The sequence below is a fragment of the Anabrus simplex genome, chromosome 3, assembly GCF_040414725.1.
Source record: "Anabrus simplex isolate iqAnaSimp1 chromosome 3, ASM4041472v1, whole genome shotgun sequence".
Taxonomy (NCBI): domain Eukaryota; kingdom Metazoa; phylum Arthropoda; class Insecta; order Orthoptera; family Tettigoniidae; genus Anabrus; species Anabrus simplex.
In genome coordinates this window covers 14,620,210-14,642,383 of record NC_090267.1, presented here as the reverse complement: position 1 = coordinate 14,642,383, position 22,174 = coordinate 14,620,210, and the positions used below count along the sequence as shown (strand labels likewise).

The window sequence follows — 22,174 nt, the reverse complement described above, 5'->3', positions numbered from 1 at the left end:
TATTATTATTATTATTATTATCGTGAACACGCTATGAGTGCCTTCAAACGAATTAAAACCTATTTAAGGAATTCGGTGACCAACCAGAGACTAACTTGGGAACTCTAGCTGTAGGGAAGGAACTGCTGTGGCATCTTAACAAGACGCTTGACTTCAAGACGACAGTAATAGATATTATTTGCTGAAATGAAGGACAGACGGATTGAACTCATTTTCTAGAAAATTGTTTAAGGTGACTTGTACCAAAATCTTTTTATTTCTTATTTCTCTTATTTAATTTACGTAATAATGACATACCGTACATTTATATTCATTTACGGTATTCTAAAAGTATGTTGTCATTTGACAACTTCCGCTGCCTATTTAGTCGATACCGGTATTTAAAAATGAAACGAGTGTTCGTAGGTTGTTATGGGGTTTGTCTTAGTTTCAGAGTCATTTATATAACATTGAACACAGGTCTGCATCCGTCGAAAACGAAATTCCGTATGTAATATGATTAAAATAGTTTAAATAAAAGAATATCTGTCTCGCTCCTTACTTAGTTCACGCTTTGCCACTGATATTAAGATCAACTTAACTTCTACTTCTGCTCTTTTGGAAATATCTACGTATTTCACTGAACATTTATGACGGGTGTGTGGTGTGAATAAAGTGGCTTAAAATAATTCACTGTATTAATGAATGAATCAATCAGTAATCATTCATATGCATTTATGGCTGCCACCCAGGTGACAAATTCCCTACCATCTACCGTACTTAGTGTTTCCTTAAATGGCTTCTAAAAAATTGAACATTTGTCAAATATTTCCCTTGATAATTTTTCAAATCCTTAATTTCTCGTCCTATAAATGAATATTTGCCACAATTTGTCCTCTTTAATGTTATAAACGTTGGGCTGCGGGTTGTACAGTTTTTACTTTCATAATTTGAGCTGCTCTACATTTAAAAGCTCCACACAACCCCTTATTTGTCTACTAGTGTCATGTGCACGTCCGGAACTGAAAATCTCGTTTCTAATTTTTTTGACTTCCTGACGGGGATTCGAACCCACGTCCTTATTGGGTAATGAACCCAATATTTCTGTTTCCTTGAAGATTTCATTATTAGGTAACTCGGCATAATAATCTCGCAGGCCGTCAAATGTACAACACAATTTCTTTTAACCCGGTACCGGTAATTTATGTTCTAAGAGTAGGCCTATTTTATGAATGTTTCGTGCACGAGCATATAAATTCTTTCTTGCTGCAAATTGCTTATCACTACATTCACACGTACATTCCATCGTACAGTACAAGCAGCTTTCAGGAGACACACACTCCTTTCTGCAGCTGAAGCAAAATATTCTATACAAAATGTCACAGTGATCGCAGTCGTCCTGTCCATACCACCTTGTCTCGGATGCAGGCGACGTTGCTATATGCACCAGACCGTGTTCTTTACAATTTAACAGCTAAACGTGATTATTAGAACTTCAGGTAACCTAGAAGACACACTTGTCGGGAGGTAAGCTGAAAATAAATACACGTAGGCTACTGTAATTATAGTGTAATAAATGTTCGAACTCGGTTAGCAGTGCGGTGATTATCTGGGACATCAATACCATTAAAATCTCAGAGCACATCCGGCCACATTAACGGTGAAATAGTGCATGCAATTATTTTAGTCTAATTATCACCATTCTGGGTATCATTGTGTAGACTATGTAAAGAGACAACAACAATTAAATCTTCTTATCCTCCTGGAATTTAAACACTGAAACAATACTTTTACTGGTACCGTACGCCTACTGCAGCTGAAGTAAGCGATGAGAAAATTTATTCCAGTTCGGGAAGTCGTGCCGGCAATATGAACACATTTTATATTGAAATGTTAACCATTCTTTTAAGGAAATATTTAATTTTATGCTGTATCATTTGAAAACCTGTTTTGCAGTCATTGTCCGGGTCAGTGATGTAATGAATGAACCATATATAGGCTATTAGTACGATGGGGTCGCCACTCCCAAAGTGAGTAGTTAATGACTAATAAATGCTATGAAATGATAACGGAGAGTGTTGCTGGAATGAAAGATGGCAGGAAAAACCGGAATACCCGGAGAAAAACCTGTCCCGCCTCCGCTTTGTCCGGCACAAATCTCACATGGACTGACCGGGATTTGAACCACGTTATCCAGCGGTGAGAGGCCGAAGCGCTGCCGTCTGAGCCACGGAGGCTCCAAGTTGTATCACTTGTAGCGGATTAATTAAAGAAAGTGAAAATAAAAGGAGATCTCTTTCGAAGGGTGCGTTATGTGAGAATAGGTGATCTTCGCCAGGGTTTTCAGTCTCGAGCTGTCGTGGCTCCCCTCAGCTGCCAAATCAGCTCGCCCCTGCGCTCTCGGAAGTGAAGCATGTGACTTTGGAATCGGAATTCAGTTACTGGTAAAATATTCATATGAAGAAGAGTTTAGGATCAAAACCGACTGCACCCTTGCTGCCTGTATTCAGATGGAGTCATGACTCATGTTAGGGTTGTATTCATTTTTGTGTTTTTTGCGGTACTTCACGAAGTGGTTCGTTTGTTGGAATTATACAAATGTATCCTTTTCGGTACCTAAAGTATTTTTCTGTAACTAGCGTAAAAAAATTACACTCTATGAAACAAAGAATGGCGTGAACATCCTCATATTCAATGGAATCACTTTAAATCATGCCTATATATGTAATTTCTTTATCCATTTCTTCATCAACTATTTGCCTTTCCTGGTCATACATTGAATGACTGTCATCATTTCTTATTTCAGCAACTTCTGAAAATAATCTCTCCATCTATTTCTTATTTCTTCTGGCTTTGTTAATATTATGCCCCCTTCATCCTTCACAAATCTGGTGTTTACTTGATCTCTCTTCTTGTTTCTTAAGATACCATACAGTAATTTCTTACTACCCTGCATATCATCTCTCAATTTCTGTGTGAATAAGGCTCACCGTTTCCTCTTTTCTTCCTCCACTACTTTTTTGGCCAAATTCTTTGTCTCCACATGTTTTCTTCTACTTTCTTCAGTTTTAGATGCTTTCCATGCCATTTTCTTTTCCTTCACTTTAATCTTGATTATTCCTTATTATCAAAGTGACTGAGGTATGAATGATGCCAGTAACTCACCATTTCTGTGATATATTGTATAGAAGCCTGGCAATGTAGGTGTGGTTGATGTTATGTTTATATTAAGTAAAGTTGTAATATTGATTTCAGTTGGTTTCGTTGACATACATCTTAGCTCCTCGTTCAGTACGGAAAACCGTGCAAAACTACCACATTCCTCAGTTTCTTGATGAGTTCCATTACAGATTTTGATGAAACTGTTGGAGATTGTAACTGCCTTTGGACTGAAAACTGTTGAAGTAATCAAACATGCATACATATTTTGGTAAATGTGGTAGTATATAGTCGTGAATGGGTATATGTTTTAACCTTATTTGTAATCCATTACATAATTCATTATTACTCTTAATCAAGTAATCAATGCTCTGGACAATCTCGCAAGTTGTAGGTGATTTTGTGCTATCTGACTTTTTTTGATAAGGTATAAATTCAAAAGTTGATCATATCTTTTATTCTGAGCCCTGAATTCAATAATCAAAAAAGGGCTTAAATAATTCTGTTGAAGATATTGTTTGATCTTCCCATGTTTATAACATTAATTTTTTAATTTTGTATGTTGTTCAGACGGCATGGACGAGCCACACATCAAGTGTGAGTCAGGATGGCTGATGGGTGCATCAGAGATCGCTGATTGTGTAAGTGAACTTTTATTATAGTTGTGTCCAAATGATAAAAGGGGATGTTTACCTAGTCGTACTTCCTCTTTAAACAAAAATCACCTTCACTAGCAATTGAATGTAAAAACTTCAGGTGTGTGGACTCTCTCAAACTGCTACTCACAAAAGGTGGATATATTTAAAAATGTGTTGTCACAGGACAGAATAAGGAATGTTCTCCAATTTATGGGTATTGAATATATTAATATGAAAATAAGTCTATAGATATCAGCTAGTCCATAATTTTCATTCAGTTTCCATCACTGATGTCCAGGCATCACAAATGACAACATTACAAGTACACCTTCATGTTGATCTCCTCACACAATGCTGATAGTAAGTTGAAATCTGTGCATTGAAAGTCCTGCTTGTAAGGAATTAGAATCTTGAGCAGCAGCTTCTCTGGATCATATGCTGCTTTCAGTTGCTGCAAGATCTCAACTTCCTTAGCTGTTGTGCAGTTGATAAAATATCCTAATGATGATAAAATGTTATCAAGGAAGCTTAAAAGAATCATTTAAAACTAATCTGTTCATGTTTTGCTCACTAACAGACAAATCCTAATGTGAGCAATTAAAGTAACCATTATATATTTTGAACATTACCAAGGGTTGAATGCTTGTTTCTGGGTGGTCATTATACCATTTATTTTTAGAGATGGTATTTAGAGAACTGTTCCTTGGAAATTCATCCCATGAAAAGGTTTTCTATTTTCATTAAATTTACTCACAGGTGAGGCAGGGTATATCCATGAATAACTTAACATTCTTGTATTAATCATGTAAATACTTTACTATTCTGTAAAAGGTTGAGTTAAACCCGTAAGAATGCATATTGTCCATTGGAGGTAGATGGTAGCTTCTCCTTACATTTTAGTCGATCTGGTTAAAATCTAAAAAATCCTTTCACGGCTGTTTTTGGCTCTGTTTACACTTTTGTTGGGCATTCTGTATTATAACTCTTGTCAGTCGCCTCTTATCTTCTTGCTTGTAATTCTTCTCTGTTACAAACTTTTAGTTTAAGGTTTCTTTATAGTATATCACCTAATATTTAGTGAAAAATGCACCTGAATGATCACCAGATGTCAGTTAAATATTCCTAGGCAGCATAATATTTTGGGTCATCTACTGTAATTTCACACACCTGTTTTGTTATTATTCAGATATCTAATAACATTCTATGAATTAGTCACCACTGCTCTGCAATTAGGGCAGCTTGCCTATTACTAGTTTACTTACAATAGTCTTTTTCTTAAGTAATTTCAAATAATTTGGGAATTCATCAAACATCACCCTTGATAAATTATTACACTCCCTCTAACTCTTCTTACAAACAAATATTTGCTGCAATTACTTCTATTGAATTCCAACTTCATTTCATTATTGTGATTTTTCCTACCTTTAAAAACACCACTCATCATTCTGTGCCATCTCTTCACAGAGCTGAGAACATACCAGATAGTCAAGCAGCATGTCTCCTTTCAGCCAAGTATTTCCCAGCCAAAACTGCAAAATTTTCACAATGCTACTTTTTTGTTGGAAATCACCCAGAACAAAGCAAGTTGCTTTACTCTTGATTTTTCCAGTTCTCTAATCAAATAATCCTGGTGAGGGGTCCTATACATTAGTACCATACTCTCATTGAGGTCTTTCCAGAGACTTAACTGCCTTCTCATTGACATCCTTGCTACAACCTGTACATACCCTCATAACTACATGAAGAGATCTGTGTCCATTATTAATAACCCCATTTACGTGATTACCCAAATGAAATTCTTTCCTCATATTAACACCTGGGCGCTTACAGTGATCCCTGATCATCTGATCAATGCATTAATTAAAACTGAGAATACTCTTGCACTTTATGAAAGAGATAACCTTATTTTTCACCCCATTGCCTGCTGACAATCTCACAACATTGTTGAGCTCTTGCAGTTGGTCACAATCTTAAAACATTACCACAAAATGTCATATCTCTGATTCTGGTTTGTTACAAACATATACAGTATATATATTGCACTTGTCACCCTGCTCCTCAAAGCGCGCCGGCATTAATCTCTGGGTCGTTCTGGGTCATGCATTGGATGTTATTATAACACTTAGAGGCCAACAGAGGAGGAGAGGTTTGCATCTAACTTATAATGAATGAGCATCAATATCACCTTGAAATTAAGGGTGATGATGAGATATTAAATATAAACAAATAAACATTAACTCAGATGAATACATAAATATTAACTTTTCTGCTGGACAGTTTAGCACAAGATTTCCTCTTTGTCTAACAAAGTGCATTTAATTATTGACTTTATTGAGAATTCTTTAATTGAAAGGTAAGACAGGGTACAATTCTGGTAAGAGAATTATAATCACTATGCTTGAGTGATACACTTTAACATTATTTAAGATAGTTCCCTGTGAACTGGAACTTTATTACACAACTATTATGCGTGTCTGAGTGGGACCTATTCTAAATCTAAAACATATATGACGACAAGAGCAAAACTTCCATCTTCAGTATACACACAAATTATATACTGTACAATACACAGCAATTCAAATATAAACACATTAAATTCAGTCGAACATGGCACCATTCCGTGTTGTTGGCCATGCCTAATGCGGCCACTGAGTTTTGAATACGTATTTTTCCCACCCTGAAGGTAGCCACTGAAACCCCTACCATCTGTAAAATAATGGCTGTATTACATTAGATCAATGACTCTCTGTCTGATTAAATAAAAAGGAGGAACTGTAACCTTATCTTATGAATAGAGCCTGAATTTTTATGCAGTAATAGTTTAGATTGCAAACTAATTTGGTTATTAGGATGTGTAGTCTAGGCCGCTCTTCCACAATGTAGTGCGAGTAACCTTATTTCTAGGGCTCTCATGGGCCGAACCCCTAATGTGTATGCAAAACTCATAACAGGACCATTTGTAAGTTGGCATTTTAACCTATTACTGCATAAAAATCCGGGCTCTATTTATGATTCACACAAAAAATGCATGTTTTGGAAGACCAGTCTCAATGTAAATCTATCCTCACTATGTCTTTGCCTCACAAAAATGTATTGCTGCCTTTCGACCGAAGGGCAATCCATCCGAACCTGGGTGCGTGACTTATCCTCTAAAATATCCTGCTCCATTACTGGGGCAGCCAACACACGCAAACCTTCTTCACGTATTCTCAGTACCTTTTATTCTGACTTCTTGGCTTTAATTCTTTATCTGTTGTATCTCAAATTCAGCTTGTAAATTCACATGGTTCATGGAGGTATCACGTATCGTAATCCATTGCATAGCATATATTAAATCTCCCCACACCAGAGTCCCGACTTCCAAACCCACTGCATTCTGAGGCAGTGTTACTCCTGTATCCTCATGACAACTTCGTTACTTCTTAAAATTATTGTTGTAAGGTAATAGGGTGATACAACCTCATTCTCTACTCACAGACTTTAATTTTATCTTAGGAGTGATTCTATACACAATGTCTCTCGCATAGCTGTAATGTGGGCTTTGTTCGAACCTCAGACACAAATCCTCAACATGTCATGCTTACACCTAGGACTATTCTACTAATAATAAATCACATGCATCTTACTTTAAGACTGAATGCCAGTCTTGGCCCAAGTTTCCTTAGGAAAGCTCAAATGTGTCCCTACAAAAAATGACTGAATAAATCAACAAACTGGTATTGTTCCCATTCACAAGCCTAACATTACGAGGACAATTCTAATACTACCAATAGCTAAACTACAGGCATTCACAATTACAGACTTACATAAATTTAGTTAGAAATATATAGTACAATACCCCGAAGGAAGATGATAAATTTCCATGAAATCTGCATGCATATTTACACAAAATTAAAGGAAACAACATCGCTCAGACTGTACCTATCATTACTTTTATGGCTTGCTTCTTAGACCCATTTTAAATCTAACCCTATCATCTGATATTTACAAAAGTTTTACGTTAATTCACATCACCACATGTTCATGCACTACTAGATCGATTTTTGTACTCAGCCTTTAAGCGTTCTCCAAGTCTCCATTTGAACTCCAGAAACTGCATCTAGTTCGCGTTGAATCTTGTTAAGACCTGGTTCCAATCCTTGTCCAGCCATGACAGTTCGTGGTGTTGTTTTCTTTACTATCCACTGATAACACAGGGGAACAGGCACCCAGAGTTATTTCCCATTTTTGAATGTCAGAATTCACGCACACTTTGCAATGCCTAGCTCTTTAACGTCACACTGTTCTGAACATTGGCTTAAAAAAGTTTTATGCATTCTGATATGTTTCACTATGTCTTGTATCAAATTATTTGTCCCATATTATTCACAGCTCCTGGTTTCGTTTGTCTCCCATTAGTAATAATCAGAGCAAATCATCCCAGAAAGTTCCTTAAATATCCATTTGTCACACACATCTTCTTTACCAGATACTACTGTATTTCATGAATATCTGTTATTACTTGATATTTATTACTCAACTGTCCATTTAAACTCACTCTCACACAAGGGAGGAGTTTCGGGAACACTCATGCACGTGTTTCACACCTGAAGTATAAGAGTCAAGCGATGCCTGGTAAGGATGTCTAGTTCGTTTTATAACTTCATGTACAAAATGGCATAACTGAGGATAATTTCCCCCACTCAAAATAGCATTCCCCCTTTCTTTGGGATGCTATGAATGAACTAGTGTGGTAATCCGGTAGCCAATATTATGAAGTTCAAATTGAGATTATTCCGTAAATTTTTGAGTTGTGATGATATATGTTTGCTCTATCCCCGAAGGTAATTCCCTACTTTTCAAGTGCCTTGAGACACTTGCCAGACATCTAGTGGAACTTTCCATTCTTATGTAACACAGTCCTTTCTTTTCTCTTCATTTTTATTAAAAAAGCATGTTACAGGTCCTTATAAATTCCACTGTTGATGTTATATTTTGATTTCATGTTTGATGTATTAATCCAATTTTTGAAATGCACTAAATGGAAACAAAGTTGGATATGCTGGTTTCTGATGTATTGGAGATTTTGTTCTCCAGAAAACACATCCCTCTTTCTGCTGATTGAGAGCTTGTGGTGTTTACCCCACCTACTAGCTGCGGGGATTCCCTGGTGCAAGCTGTGGACTTCCCCTTTCTGACTGCTCATATCGCTTGGATATGCTATCCAGCACTCCAAGATTCAAGTTCCATTACAGACAGTGGTATAATTATTCTCATTTATGCTCTGAATACTTCATTCATTTCCCGACCAGGTACTATATATTTATATATAGGTCCAGTAATACAACCTTGAGAATTTCTTCTTTTAATGGTTACAGGATCAGATAATTCTTCACCTATTCAAATTCTGCAGGTTCTGCTTTCTAGAAATATAGTGACTCTTTCAGACATTCTTTTGTCTAGAGCAGTTGCACTCATTTTGTCAGCAGTCTCTCATGATCTACCCTATCAAAAGCCTTAGATAGGTCAATCGTGATACAGTCCATTTGACCTCCTGAATCAAAAATATCTGCTATATCTTCTGGACTCCTACAAGTTGAGCTTCAATGAAATTACTTTTCCTAAAACTGAACTGTGTTCTATCAAACCGGTTCGTAATTTTGTAAGCATTTCTAATATAATCAGAAAGAATGCTTGGATGCAACACAAGTGAAGCTGACCTGTCTTTCATTATTGGCTTTATGATTATCATCCTTTTCTTCATACATAGGAACTACACTGCATTAGAACAGCTCTGTTCAGATATGGTACTATATCCCACCCATTGCCATTCGTGTATCCCCAGAAATCACTTCTTTTGCAGTTCTCAACTTTTGCACCCTGTATTATTGTGAATGTTTTTGTTATCATAGGTAAATTTACTTTCTGATTGCAGTGCTCTGCAAGTGTCCATATGTGAGTCGATGCTTACCTGATGTAGTAACGCTCATTACAGTATGTTACGTAATGTACATACTATATTCTATGCAAGTGATTCGCATATGTTCTGCATTCTCGTAACTATTTGTTATTCAATCAATCAATACTGATCTGCATTTAGGGCAGTCGCCCAGGTGGCAGATTCCCTATCTGTTGTTTTCCTAGCCTTTTCCAAAATGATTTCAAAGAAATTGGAAATTTATTGAACATCTCCCTAGGTAAGTTATTCCAATCCCTAACTCCCCTTCCTATAAATGAATATTTGCCCCAGTTTGTCCTCTTGAATTCCAACCTTATCTTCATATTGTGATCTTTCCTAATTTTATAAAAGCCACTCAAACTTATTCGTCTACTAATGTCATTCCACGCCATCTCTCCACTGACAGCTCGGAACATACCACTTATGATACAAATTCTTATAATTTTGTTAATTACCACCTATTTAATTACCACCTATTCAATTATTGTATTGAATAGGTGGTAATTAACAAAATTATAACAATTTATATCACAAGTAGATCTTCAATACGGACAAAGAAGATGAAATTTATAACCTGCAACATACCACTTAGTCGAGCAGATCTCCTTCTTTCTCTCAATTCTACCCAGCCCAAACTTTGCAACATTTTTGTAACCTTACTCTTTTGTCGGAAATCACCCAGAACAAATCGAGCTGCTTTTCTTTGGATTTTTCCAGTTCTCCAATCAGGTAATCCTGGTGAGGGTCCCATACACTGGAACCATACTCTCATTTGGGTCTTACCAGAGACTTATATGCCCTCTCTTTTACATCCTTACTACAACCCCTAAACACCCTCATAACCATGTGCAGAGTTCTGTACCCTTTATTTTCAATTCCATTTATGTGATTACCCCAATGAAGATCTTTCCTTATATTAATACCTAGATACTTACAATGATCTCCAAAAGGATCTTTCACCCCATCAACGCGGTAATTAAAACTGAGAGGACTTTTCCTATTTGCGAAACTCACAACCTGACTTTTAACCCCATTTATCAACATACCATTGCCTGCTGTCCATCTCACAACCTTTTCGAAGTTACGTTGCAGTTGCTCACAATTGTAACTTATTTATTACTCTATAGAGAATAATATCATTCACAAAAAGCCTTACCTCTGATTCCACTCCTTTACTCATATCATTTATATATATAAGAAAACATAAAGGTCTGATAATACTGCCTTGAGAAATTCCCCTCTTAATTATTACAGGGTCAGATAAAGCTCCACCTACTCTTATTTTCTGCAATCTGTTTTCTAGAAATATAGCTACCCATTCAGTCACTCTTTTGTCTAGTCCAATTGCACTCATTTTTGCCACTAGTCTCCCATGAATTACCCTATCAAATGCTTTAGACAGGTCAATCGTGATACAGTCCATTTGACCTCCTGAATCCAAGATATCTGCTATATCTTGCTGGAATTCTACAAGTTTAGCTTCAGTGGAATTACCTTTCCTAAAACCGAACTGCGTTCTATCAAACCCGTTATTAATTTCACAAACATGTCTAATATAATCAGAAACAATGCCCTCCCAAAGCTTACATACAAAGCATGTCAAACTTACTGGCCTGTAATTTTCAGCTTTATGTCTATCACCCTTTCCTTTATACACGGGGCTACTATAGCAACTCTCCATTCATCTGGTATAGCTCCTCCGACCAAACAATAATCAAATAAGTACTTCAGATATGGTACTATATCCCAACCCATTGACTTTAATATATCCCCAGAAATCTGATCAATTCCAGCCGCTTTACTAGTTTTCAATTTTTGTATCTTATTGTAAATGTTATTATTATCATATATAAATTTTAATACTTCTTTAGCATTAGTCTCCTCCTCTGTCTGAACATTATCCTTGTAACCAACAATCTTTACATACTGCTGACTGAATACTTCTGCCTTTTGAAGATTCTCACATACACACTCCCCTTGTTCATTAATTATTCCTGGAATGTCCTTCTTGGAACCTGTTTCTGCCTTAAAATACCTATACATGCCCTTCCATTTTTCACTAAAATTTGTATGACTGCCAATAATGCTTGCCATCACGTTATCCTTAGCTGCTTTCCTTACTAGATTCAATTTTCTGGTAAGTTTCTTCATTTTCTCCTTACTTCCACAGCCATTTCTAACTCTATTTCTTTCTAGTCTGCACCTCGTTCTTAGTCTCTTTATTTCTCTATTATAATAAGCTGGGTCTTTACCATTCCTTACCACCCTTAAATGTACAAACCTGTTTTCTCATTCCTCAACAATTTCTTTAAACCCATCCCAGAGTCTGTTTACATTTTTATGTACCATTTTCCATCGATCATAGTTACTTTTTAGAAACTGCCTCATGCCTGCTTTATCAGCCATATGGTACTGCCTAATAGTCCTACTTTAAGACCTTCCTTTCTAATATATTTATGTTTAACTATGACAAAAACAGCTTCATGATCACTAATGCCATCTGTTACTTCAGTTTCTCTATAGAGCTCATCTGGTTTTATCAGCACCACATCCAGGATATTTTTCCCTCTCGTTGGTTCCATTACTTTCTGAATCAGCTGTCCTTCCCATATTAACTTATTTGCCATTTGTTGGTCATGCTTCCTGTCGTTCGCATTTCCTTCCCAGTTGACATCTGGTAAATTCAGATCTCCCGCTACAATCACATTTCTTTCCATGTCGTTTCCCACATAGCTGACTATCTTATCAAATAATTCTGAATCCATGTCAGTGCTACCCTTCTCCGGTCTGTACACTCCAAATATATCAAGTTGCCTATTATCTTTAGAAATGAACCATACACCTAGAATTTCATGTGTCTCATTTTAAACTTTTTCGTAACCTACAAATTCTTCTTTCACCAGAATGAATACTCCCCCTCCTACCATTCCTATCCTATCTCTATGATACACACTCCAGTTCTGTGAGAAATTTCTGCATCCATTATATCATTTCTCAGCCATGATTCAACTCCTATTACAATATCTGGTAAATCTATTAAATTACTCAATTCTATTCCTTTCTTTACAATACTTATACAGTTCAACAATAACATTTGTATGTTTTCCCTACTTGATTTCCTGTTGCCTGTTCCCTTATCGCCACTCCCTAGGCCACCCCGTTTCCCTGAATGTACCTCCTTATTACCCTTCCAAACAAATTTCCTAACTTATACGTACCACTGCTGTTTAAGTGAAGGCCATCTGAGTGCAGATCCCTATCTCCTATCCACCCATTAGGATCTAGAAATTTCACTCCCAGTGTCCCACATACCCACTCCATAGTCCCCCAATCACCCTCCAGTCAGTATCCCTCCTACACAGTATTCCACTAATAACAACCTCCGCTTTCTTAAACTTCACCCGTGCTGCATTTACCAGATTCCACACATCTCCAACTATGTTGGTACTTACATCAGCTTGTCTTACGTTGTTGGTACCAACGTGAAACACTACCACCTTCTCCTCCCCCTCCTCCCTCTCTTCTACTTTCCTCAACTCCTGCCTCAACCTAATTCCTGGATAACACTCTACCCTGGTTCCCTTTCCTCCACACACTTTCCCCACGTGTCTAACGATGCAATCCCCCATGACCAGAGCCTCAACCCTACCCACTTCATTTGATCCCCTCCCCTCCTGGTCAGCCCTATCCTTCCTGATAGCTGCAGATGCTACTTGCTCCTCCCTTTTCTCCTTCCCATGACCCTGTCCCACCTGTCTTTTCCTATCCTCTACTCTACATTTCCCATTCCTACCTTTTCCCTTCCTCCTACTTCCACACATCTCAGCAACTTCCCTGTCCCTCATCTTCCCTCTGTTGTTCTACCTGGAGTGACTCGTACCAATTTCGCACAGACACCTGTCCTGAATTCTGATCCTGAATAAAGCCCTTAGCCTGCAATCTCCTTCCCTTTAGAACATTAGACCACCTGTCTTCTGCAAATCCCCCCTTTCCTTCCACTCCCTCCTGTACACCTACTGTAACCTGTACATTGTTTGAGGGAGTACCATCTTCCTTCCTGTCTTCTTTAAGAATCCTAATTATCTCCCTCAAACTCTCCAACTCCTCCCTCATACCCCTCAATGCCTCGCCACACCCACAGTTCGTACACTCGCTCCTTAGCCATTCTTTGCAGAAAAAATGAAAATAAAAATAAAATAACTTATTTGAAAAAAAATAAATGAACGGAGTGATATATTGTCTGGGATAGTACTCAACAATAAGGTAATTAATATACGACTACACTACAATACTACTCTATTTTTTATCCTACAACCCCTAACAGGATAAAAACTGCTGTTAATTACTGAATATCTAAAGGAATACACAAGAACTACACAATTCCAAACTGCAGTTAAGCCTATCCTAATTACAACAACAGAATTTTAGTAAGAGTTTCTACAGATACCTCTACTACACCAGTACTACACAAATATTTTACAATAATAAAATAAGCACACTAAATTCTGATAGGATATTCGGCTACTCGTATACTACTGTACGGTACACTACAGTAATTTTTAAGCTACTTTCAGATGTATCCTAGTTACATTACCGGTACCCTATCTCACTACTAAGCACAAACAGAAATGAAATTTGCCAAAACTACTGTACTCAAAGATTACTAACAAAGCTAAATGCTTAGACAAATTATTATTAGAACTACGCTCTAATAGATACACACGAAAAATAACACACGAATATAGCAGACAAGATACAGCACTATCTAAATATACTATATCTACACTACAATTTTCAGCTGAAGTGTTGTTACAAGAACTTTTACCGCTGGTGGATTAGTATTGTTTTCCCTCCTATGCAGGACAAAATATATGCTTTCAAGTAATCTGCATCATATAATCTCTTGGTACACCTACCAGTTATGCCACGATTCACATTAATTGGGCAGAGGGCTGCAAGCTTTTAGTGTCATAGTGCTAGTACAAAACTAGCAGAAACAGAAAAATATTATTCCCTCTACTAAAATTTGCCATAAAGCATTTTGAAGCTCGGAAAATATAGGTGTCTGCAAGCAGAAGAAGAACCTCTTGAGTATATGATTGTTGCATCACGTTGTTTGTGTTGTTTCTCATAACATAGTTTCATGGAAGATAATAATTTCGTGCGGCTATTTCTACCCAAGTGCAACCCTTGTAAGACATTGAGGGTGGGCGGCATCTGCCATGTGTAGGTAACTGCGGGTTATTGTGGTGGAGGATAGTGTTATGTGTGGGTGTGAGTGGCTGGGATGTTGGGGACAACACAAATACCCAGCCCCTGAGCCATTGGAATTAATCAATGAAGGTTAAAATTCCTGATCACGGCCAGGATTGGAACCCGGGACCCTCTGAACTGAAGGCTAGTATCCTGACCACGCAGCCGAGTCAGACTTCATTGAAAACAGGTTCAAGAATGCAGGAATCTTGTACACATTAGATAGGAAGAAGGATGAATTGCCCTGGAAAGGTGCAAGTGGTTATGCAAGTATCAGTTCCGCAGCAGCAACAATGAATAATGCAGCCTATGACAATTTAAAAAAAAAAACTAGGTGTCAGCACTCAAACCTAGGAGTCAGATAATATTTCTAGTACTCGCATCATTAACATTCTGGCATCTAGCCTTTTGAAAAATGAAAAAGTGGTAGTAATAGCATTAATGTTATAAGTTTCTTAAGATTTATATATACAACAGATTTCCACAAAATGTAAAAACAGCAACCAATCTTCTGATGGAGATCAAAGGTTTTTATGGAATGCCTAATAGAAGACATGTTAAAAAGGAGATTCTAAGGAACTGTATTCTGAGGACAATGAGCTATATAAAACATGCCCACAAGGCTGAGTGTCTCAGAGGGTTGAGGTGTTGGCCTTCTGACCCTAGGTTGGCAGGTTCGATCCTGGCTCAGTCCAGTGATATTTGAAGGTGCTAAAATACGCCAGCCTCATGTCAGTAGATATACTGGCATCTAAAAGAACTTCTTTGAGACTAAATTCTGGCACCTCAGTATTTCCAAAAACCATAAAAGTATTTAGTGAGATGTGAAGCATTATTATTTGAAACATACCACTGTGTTATTTGTTTTACGTCCTACAAACTAATTTCATGTTGTTTTGGAGATGCTGAGGTGCTGGAATTTAGTCACACAGAAGTTCTTTTATGTGCCGGTAAATCTACAGACATGGTGCTGACGTATTTCAGCATCTTCAAATACCACTGGACTGAGCCAGGATCAAACCTACCAAGTTGGTGTCTGAAGACCAGTGCCTCAGCTGCCTGAGCCACTCAGCATGGCAATATAATAAATGGTCAATCATGATATTCATAGTTAAGACAGTTAATGGGCAATTAAGGAAATAAAGTCACCCTGACACAATTTAATGTTATATATTTCTGCCTTTGTTGTTATATATGCAGTACGGTGCAAGCCTGGTGTACATAATTAAATGAAAATGGGAAACCATGGAAAACCATCTTCAGGGCTGTCGACAGTGGGATTTGAGCCCATTATTTCCCGGATGCAAGCTCACAGCTGTGCGCCTCTAACCGCATGCCAGCTCGCCCGTTCTACAATTATTTTCTTTACATACGAATGAAAATACTCAGGACTGAGGTACCAAACAGTCAACTGGTAACTCGGCACTTAAAAGGTTAAAAGCACTAAGTCCTCATAATATCACATATTTTGGATACAGTTGTCATCTGTTTCATTGCCTAACTTCTGAGATTCCTGGACTTTCTTCAGTTTTTTAAAAAAACTTTGTGGTGAATTGTTTTTACCACTGCTTTTTTTTGTTGCTCAGGGATTAATTATGAACAAAAGGAAGCGAAGAAAAGGAAGGGAAACATATAAAAAATGCTGGACATCAGTGGAAAGAAATACATGAAAAATTTGGCTATGGACAGGCAAATGTGGAAGAGGTTTATCACATTACAAAACTTGAATGAATGAATAACACGTAACTGTTCATGACCAAAATACTCTTTACCTTTCAGCCTGCCTTGGTGGTGCACTTCCTTTATTCCTACTTCTTCTTGACTGTCTTTGTCGCCATTAGAATGTTACGTGAAACTTATAGCTTCTCATCGAAGACGGCGCTCTAGCCATCTGTGCTGATACACAGTCTGTCTCTCGCTCTCCGAGTGTTAAATTGGTCTGCTCGTGATACCAACAATGGAGGGGTCAGAAATGATGAACAAATTGGGATTTAAAATGTGCTTCTTGATCTACGAATTGTTGTTATCGTGGATTTACTTTCTTCAGTGCTTGGCTCTCTGCTGGGAATCATTATTTTGATTGACGTAAATATTTCGATATTCCAGATGTGCTGCTCCCAGGTATTTCATTTTATTTCATTTCACGTGCTGTAGTTACAAGAATGGTTCTATGTGATTGAATTTTCATAGTCTTTTATCACCCTGTCTTTGCAGGTTCTTAGTTAATTAATTTTTTATGTGTTTTAAATTTTTCTTTCTTTGTGTGCACACGCGCGAGAACGGAGAGTGGTATTTACCTATCTGTTTCTTTGGGCCTGTGTGTTTGTGGGTTTTGAGACCATACACTTCTGTTTCCTCATCGTTCTGAATCATGGCTGAGCTTTGCTATATTGTATGATTTGACGCTGCTGGGTTTAATCCGTGTTTGTCCATGTGAGGCAATTTGGATGTCCCGGGTAGCGGGTCGACGAAAATTATGAGTGCTACGATTATATCTGGATCAGCTTTGCCTGTTTTTGCGGCAGTCAAGCATTGTATCTGTGGTGTTCAAACCAAGCTTGTGAGTCCATGATATCCGTCGCCATCCTCGTGAAAATATACGTCGCGTGCCTTGACACGCTGGCCTGGTCTGGGTCGATTTTATATTGGGTCTCTGTTCTTGTTCATACGTGTGTGTGCGTGCCTGTGTATGGTTTATAGCAGGGCTGGCCACAACGAGGCTCGCGAGCCGCATGCGGCTCTTGACACCAACCTTAGAATCAAATTAAATGATATAATTAATGGAATCTAATGACATCTCGCGACTGGTGGCAGTCAGTAGCAGTGATGTGCGGCTTAACGTTATTAGCGCTGTAGGTCAGTGGTAAGACATGGGAGGTGAAGATAGTTCCGGCGCCTTCCATTTGATAGTGCTTTGATCGGGAGAGTGTGTCAGTGAGTCAGTGTCGTGAGGTAAAGCCAGTCGCATTCACGTGAGTACAGTATTGACACTCGCTACTGCCTATATGTGAACGCGACTGGCTTCACCTCACGACACTGGCTCACTGACACACACTCCTGCTCAGAGCAATATCTTCCTTGTAAAGATATTTCCGAATTGGCCCAGACTGTATTTAGCTTTCATAGAAAGTTGAAGCGTTTTGGGAAAGACCTTCAGACTAAAACATCTTCTCACTTCAAATGTTTGAATAAAATTACTGAAAGCCTTCCTGGCGTTCAGGTGGAAACTGAAGATTACATGAGTAAAATGTCTGGTTTGCTGAAGAAATCAATGCAGATTTAATATTTGAGATCACTTAAACCTTCATTTTCATTCCTGGAAAATCCTTTTGCTCTTGATGTTGTGGGCGATGGCAGTCCTGTTTCATCACCAATAACAAAGTATACAGCACCTGTAAAGTTGCTACAAGAACTGCAAGAGGACGAAGGACTAAAAGGACTCAAACGAAGTGGCATTTCTACCATAGAATTTTGGAAGAATGTTCCAGAAATAAAATACCCACTAACAAAAGTGTGTGCTAAGAGCCTTATCACAATCTTTGGGGCTACTTATGTATGTGAATCACTGTACTCAACGATTAAATTTATTAAATCTACATATCGATCTGAACGAACTGATGAACATTTAAGTGAACTTGTGCGAACTGCGCTTACCAATTATCAGAAAAATTTCAAAAAACTAACAGCAAAAATGAACACTCAAAAAGCACTTTTCAAAAATTAAATCTCATTCATTGATGTGTACCTGAAAAATAATGTTCTGTGTAATGTAGAAAATAAATGTCCCTTCATTTGTCATAAAATGAAAAACGTGTTTTCATTTTATAAACCATTTTCTAAACATGTTCCCAATTTTTTGTCTCCTAAATTTGCGGTTCCCAGAAGTAAGGTTAGTGGCCACCCCTGGTTTGTAGTACTCTCCATATCTCATAATCTTAATTTTAATTTTTCTTCTTTTTCTTTTCTGTTTTCGTTTTAGTTGGCCAGCCTGGGCCATGTGTGGTGTGCTATTTTATATTTTCAGGCTGTCATCTGCTCCATTGTCGGTGCTAAGTTTTTGTTTCTGTAACTGTGGCAACATCTTCTAGTTCTTTGCTTCTGCTCCTTTGGGAGACTGTGCTTTGGCATTGTTGTGACGTGCTAGCATCGAGTGGATGCTCGTTTGGAGCACAAGTATGCTAACTGTTGATATGTGCATTTGTACAATTGTATTATCCCTGTGCTGATTCCATTTTTCGATTCCCTCGATAACGTGATCCACGTCGCATTATTTTTCTGAAACGAGTTTTTTTTATGTGGTCACACGGAAGTGAATAGTGCGATCGTATGCACAAAACTTACCATGTCATTGAATGGGATCCTACTTGATGTACAGTTTTCCTGCAGTTATGTAAGTAATTCTCGATGCAGCTTCCCATTTTTGTTTTCAGTTTAATATTATGTATGTTGATAATAAACCCCATTTTCATTTGATCCGTTCTTTTATTCATGGGGTTATGGGTTCTTGCCTTTCTGTCCTTTCGCTCCCCTTCTGTATACACATGGGTCCAGCTCCGAACTGTTTTAGTCCATCCATGGCAGTTTATGAAGAGAGGTAAGTGAGGTAGGTATCTGCGAGTACATGTTGTGTATTGTGTTGTGTTATGAGAGCAAGATTAGTAGTAGTGGAACATTCATGGTACAGTTGGATGAATTTGATTTAAAATGTTCAAGGTGTGATTCTCCAGTCCAACATTATCCTAGAAGCAATTGAAGCAATTAGTTAAAACTGATACTGATACTAGGTCTTAAGACCCCATTCATACTCCAACTTGCTCACTGATTTTTCTGTACTAGCTCTGAAATATCCGCCGCTGGCCAACTTACATTGGACGGTACAGGGAGGAAAATTCTACCATACATGGACACCTTAAAGGCAGTTCATCTATAGCATCCTCTATACTTTCATTAGTTACAATATAACTGTAACCAAGAACTAACAGTTCAGACCTCGATACACAGTTGCTGTCTCTGCAGCAGACAGGTTAGAACAAAAATTGCTAGTGAATTGGACCATACACCTTGGCAGTGACGTCTTCCTTGTCACTTCCTGAATCACATCCTTGCTTTTAGCCATAGAGGAGAGACTCACCTTGTGTACTTATAGTCATTTACTGAACATTTTCAGCAGCCAAATGTGCCGTCTCCTCTTGCTGATGAAATGCTGCCTATTGTGAAGGTTGAACCACTTCCTGTAATTTCCAGTGAAGACGATGATCAAGAGGATGGTACAAGCATTAAGGAGGAATATGAAATTGAGGTGAGTGTTTTTCCCAGTAATAATAATAGTTATAGATCTGTCTTCCTCAACTCCAAGCTCAGGCACTAATCACAGCCATTGAACCTGAAGCCTTACACAAAGCTGTATGCCTTTTCGTGAGTAGGAAGTATCTGATACAAAAATTGAAAATCAAATAATATTAGATCCTGAGGAAATTCTATTTTACTGTCAAAGGAGTGATCAGAAGAAACCAAAACAGTGAATCATACACTCATGTATAATACCACTATAGTTGGTCCGTTATTGGACATTATAGATTTTCCAGCAAACACATTCCTGGTTACCAAATTTTGCCCCAGTGTGCTAAGTTGGGCTCATCGGTTGGTAAATAGCACACCTACCAAGACGCATGGCTAGTGCATACCATCGAGGCCACTGCGTAGGCTGCTTGGAGCCACCGGCAGTGCCAATGCACTATGAGAGACTTTGTTTCATTTTCAAAAATTCATGCCTGCCTGGCCATCAGATGATACAGCTCAAAGAGGATATAATAGGATAGAGATGGAAGTCAATAGCAACACACATCTGGTTTACCCTCCCTCTCTCCCCCACCTTCTGTCTTATTCTCCCCTCTTTTACCATACCCCCTCTCCTACTATGATGATTTTAATTTAGTTCTACTATTTCCATTCCCAATACATTATAATTTATATATTTTTTATTTTAAAGTACTTGCTCTATCCTAAATAATGTTAATGATCTTATAATATGATATTGAGAGCATAACCTCACATAACAAAGTAGCTTTACTTTAAAATGAATGGTTGACACATTACCACAAAGCTGATATTATGTCAAATAATAAAAAATATGACAAGTGCAAGATACGGGTATCATATCATTATCCAAATACCACACAAAAATAAAAATAACAGAATTAAGTGCACTGAGACAGAAAATATTTATAAATGCATTAATAGAACCATTCAGCTTCCAGCCCCTGAGGTGTATTCAGACAGGAAATACAGGATTTTAGGAGGACTGGTGAAGATAGAATCCAATAAACAACAACAGGGAACAAATATTTCCAGCGTAGGCATATGCGCACTTGGAATTGAAACAACACAAATAGTGTAGCATGAAATCGCTTCAAATCAATATTAGTTCGAACAAAGTTAATTGATTGAGTAAAGTCGGATTCAGTGCAATCCAGCAATATTATTTCTATAATACTTGATGTTAAATGACTGAATCTTTGTCAGAAGGACCCACTGATTGAGGTTAGACTTGAAATACTTCACTTCGAGGCAAACAAACTTTATTTACAAAAATTGCTGTTTTCATGCCCACTTGCCTGCCATGTACAGAACCTTCGTGCAACTATCTACACATTGTGAATGACCTCCAGTGCCATCTAAAAATTAGGACCATCAACAATCAATAAATCAATCAATCAATCAATCAATCAATCAATCAATCAGTCACTACTGATATGCATTTAGGGCAGTCGCCCAGGTGGCAGATTCACTATCTGTTGTTTTCCTAGCCTTTTCTTAAATGATCGCAAAGAAATTGGAAAATTATTGGTAAGTTATTCCAATCCCTAACTCCCCTTCCTATAAACGAATATTTGCCCCAATTTGTCCTCTTGAATTCTAACTTTATCTTCATATTATGATCTTTCCTACTTTTAAAGACACCACTCAAATGTCTACTGATGTTCTCCCACGCAATCTCTCCACTGACAGCTCGGAACATACCACTTAATCGAGCAGCTCATCTCCTTTCTCCCAAGGACTGGAACTACTATTATATTTCCTGTAGCCCCAGTAGACTTTCACTGGGGTAATGCAGATGTTGATTCCCATAGGGAACCTGAAATATTTGCCCCAAGTAAGTAAATTTATAATACCACTATGGTTGGTCCATTATTGGACATTATAAATT

General features: G+C 37.8%; 1 protein-coding gene across 1 annotated transcript in view; it reads left to right on the top strand.

Moving 5' to 3' along the window:
- The first annotated feature begins 2,352 nt into the window (after positions 1-2,352).
- The window catches only part of LOC136866613 (uncharacterized), a 41,332-nt gene continuing 21,510 nt past the window's right edge, over positions 2,353-22,174 (top strand). Inside the window, exons 1-3 of the mRNA XM_068226957.1 lie at positions 2,353-2,506; positions 3,709-3,779; positions 20,135-20,266. Coding sequence (XP_068083058.1) covers positions 2,437-2,506; positions 3,709-3,779; positions 20,135-20,266 — 273 coding nt within the window. The 5' untranslated portion in view covers positions 2,353-2,436. The remainder of the gene's footprint in view (positions 2,507-3,708; positions 3,780-20,134; positions 20,267-22,174) is intronic.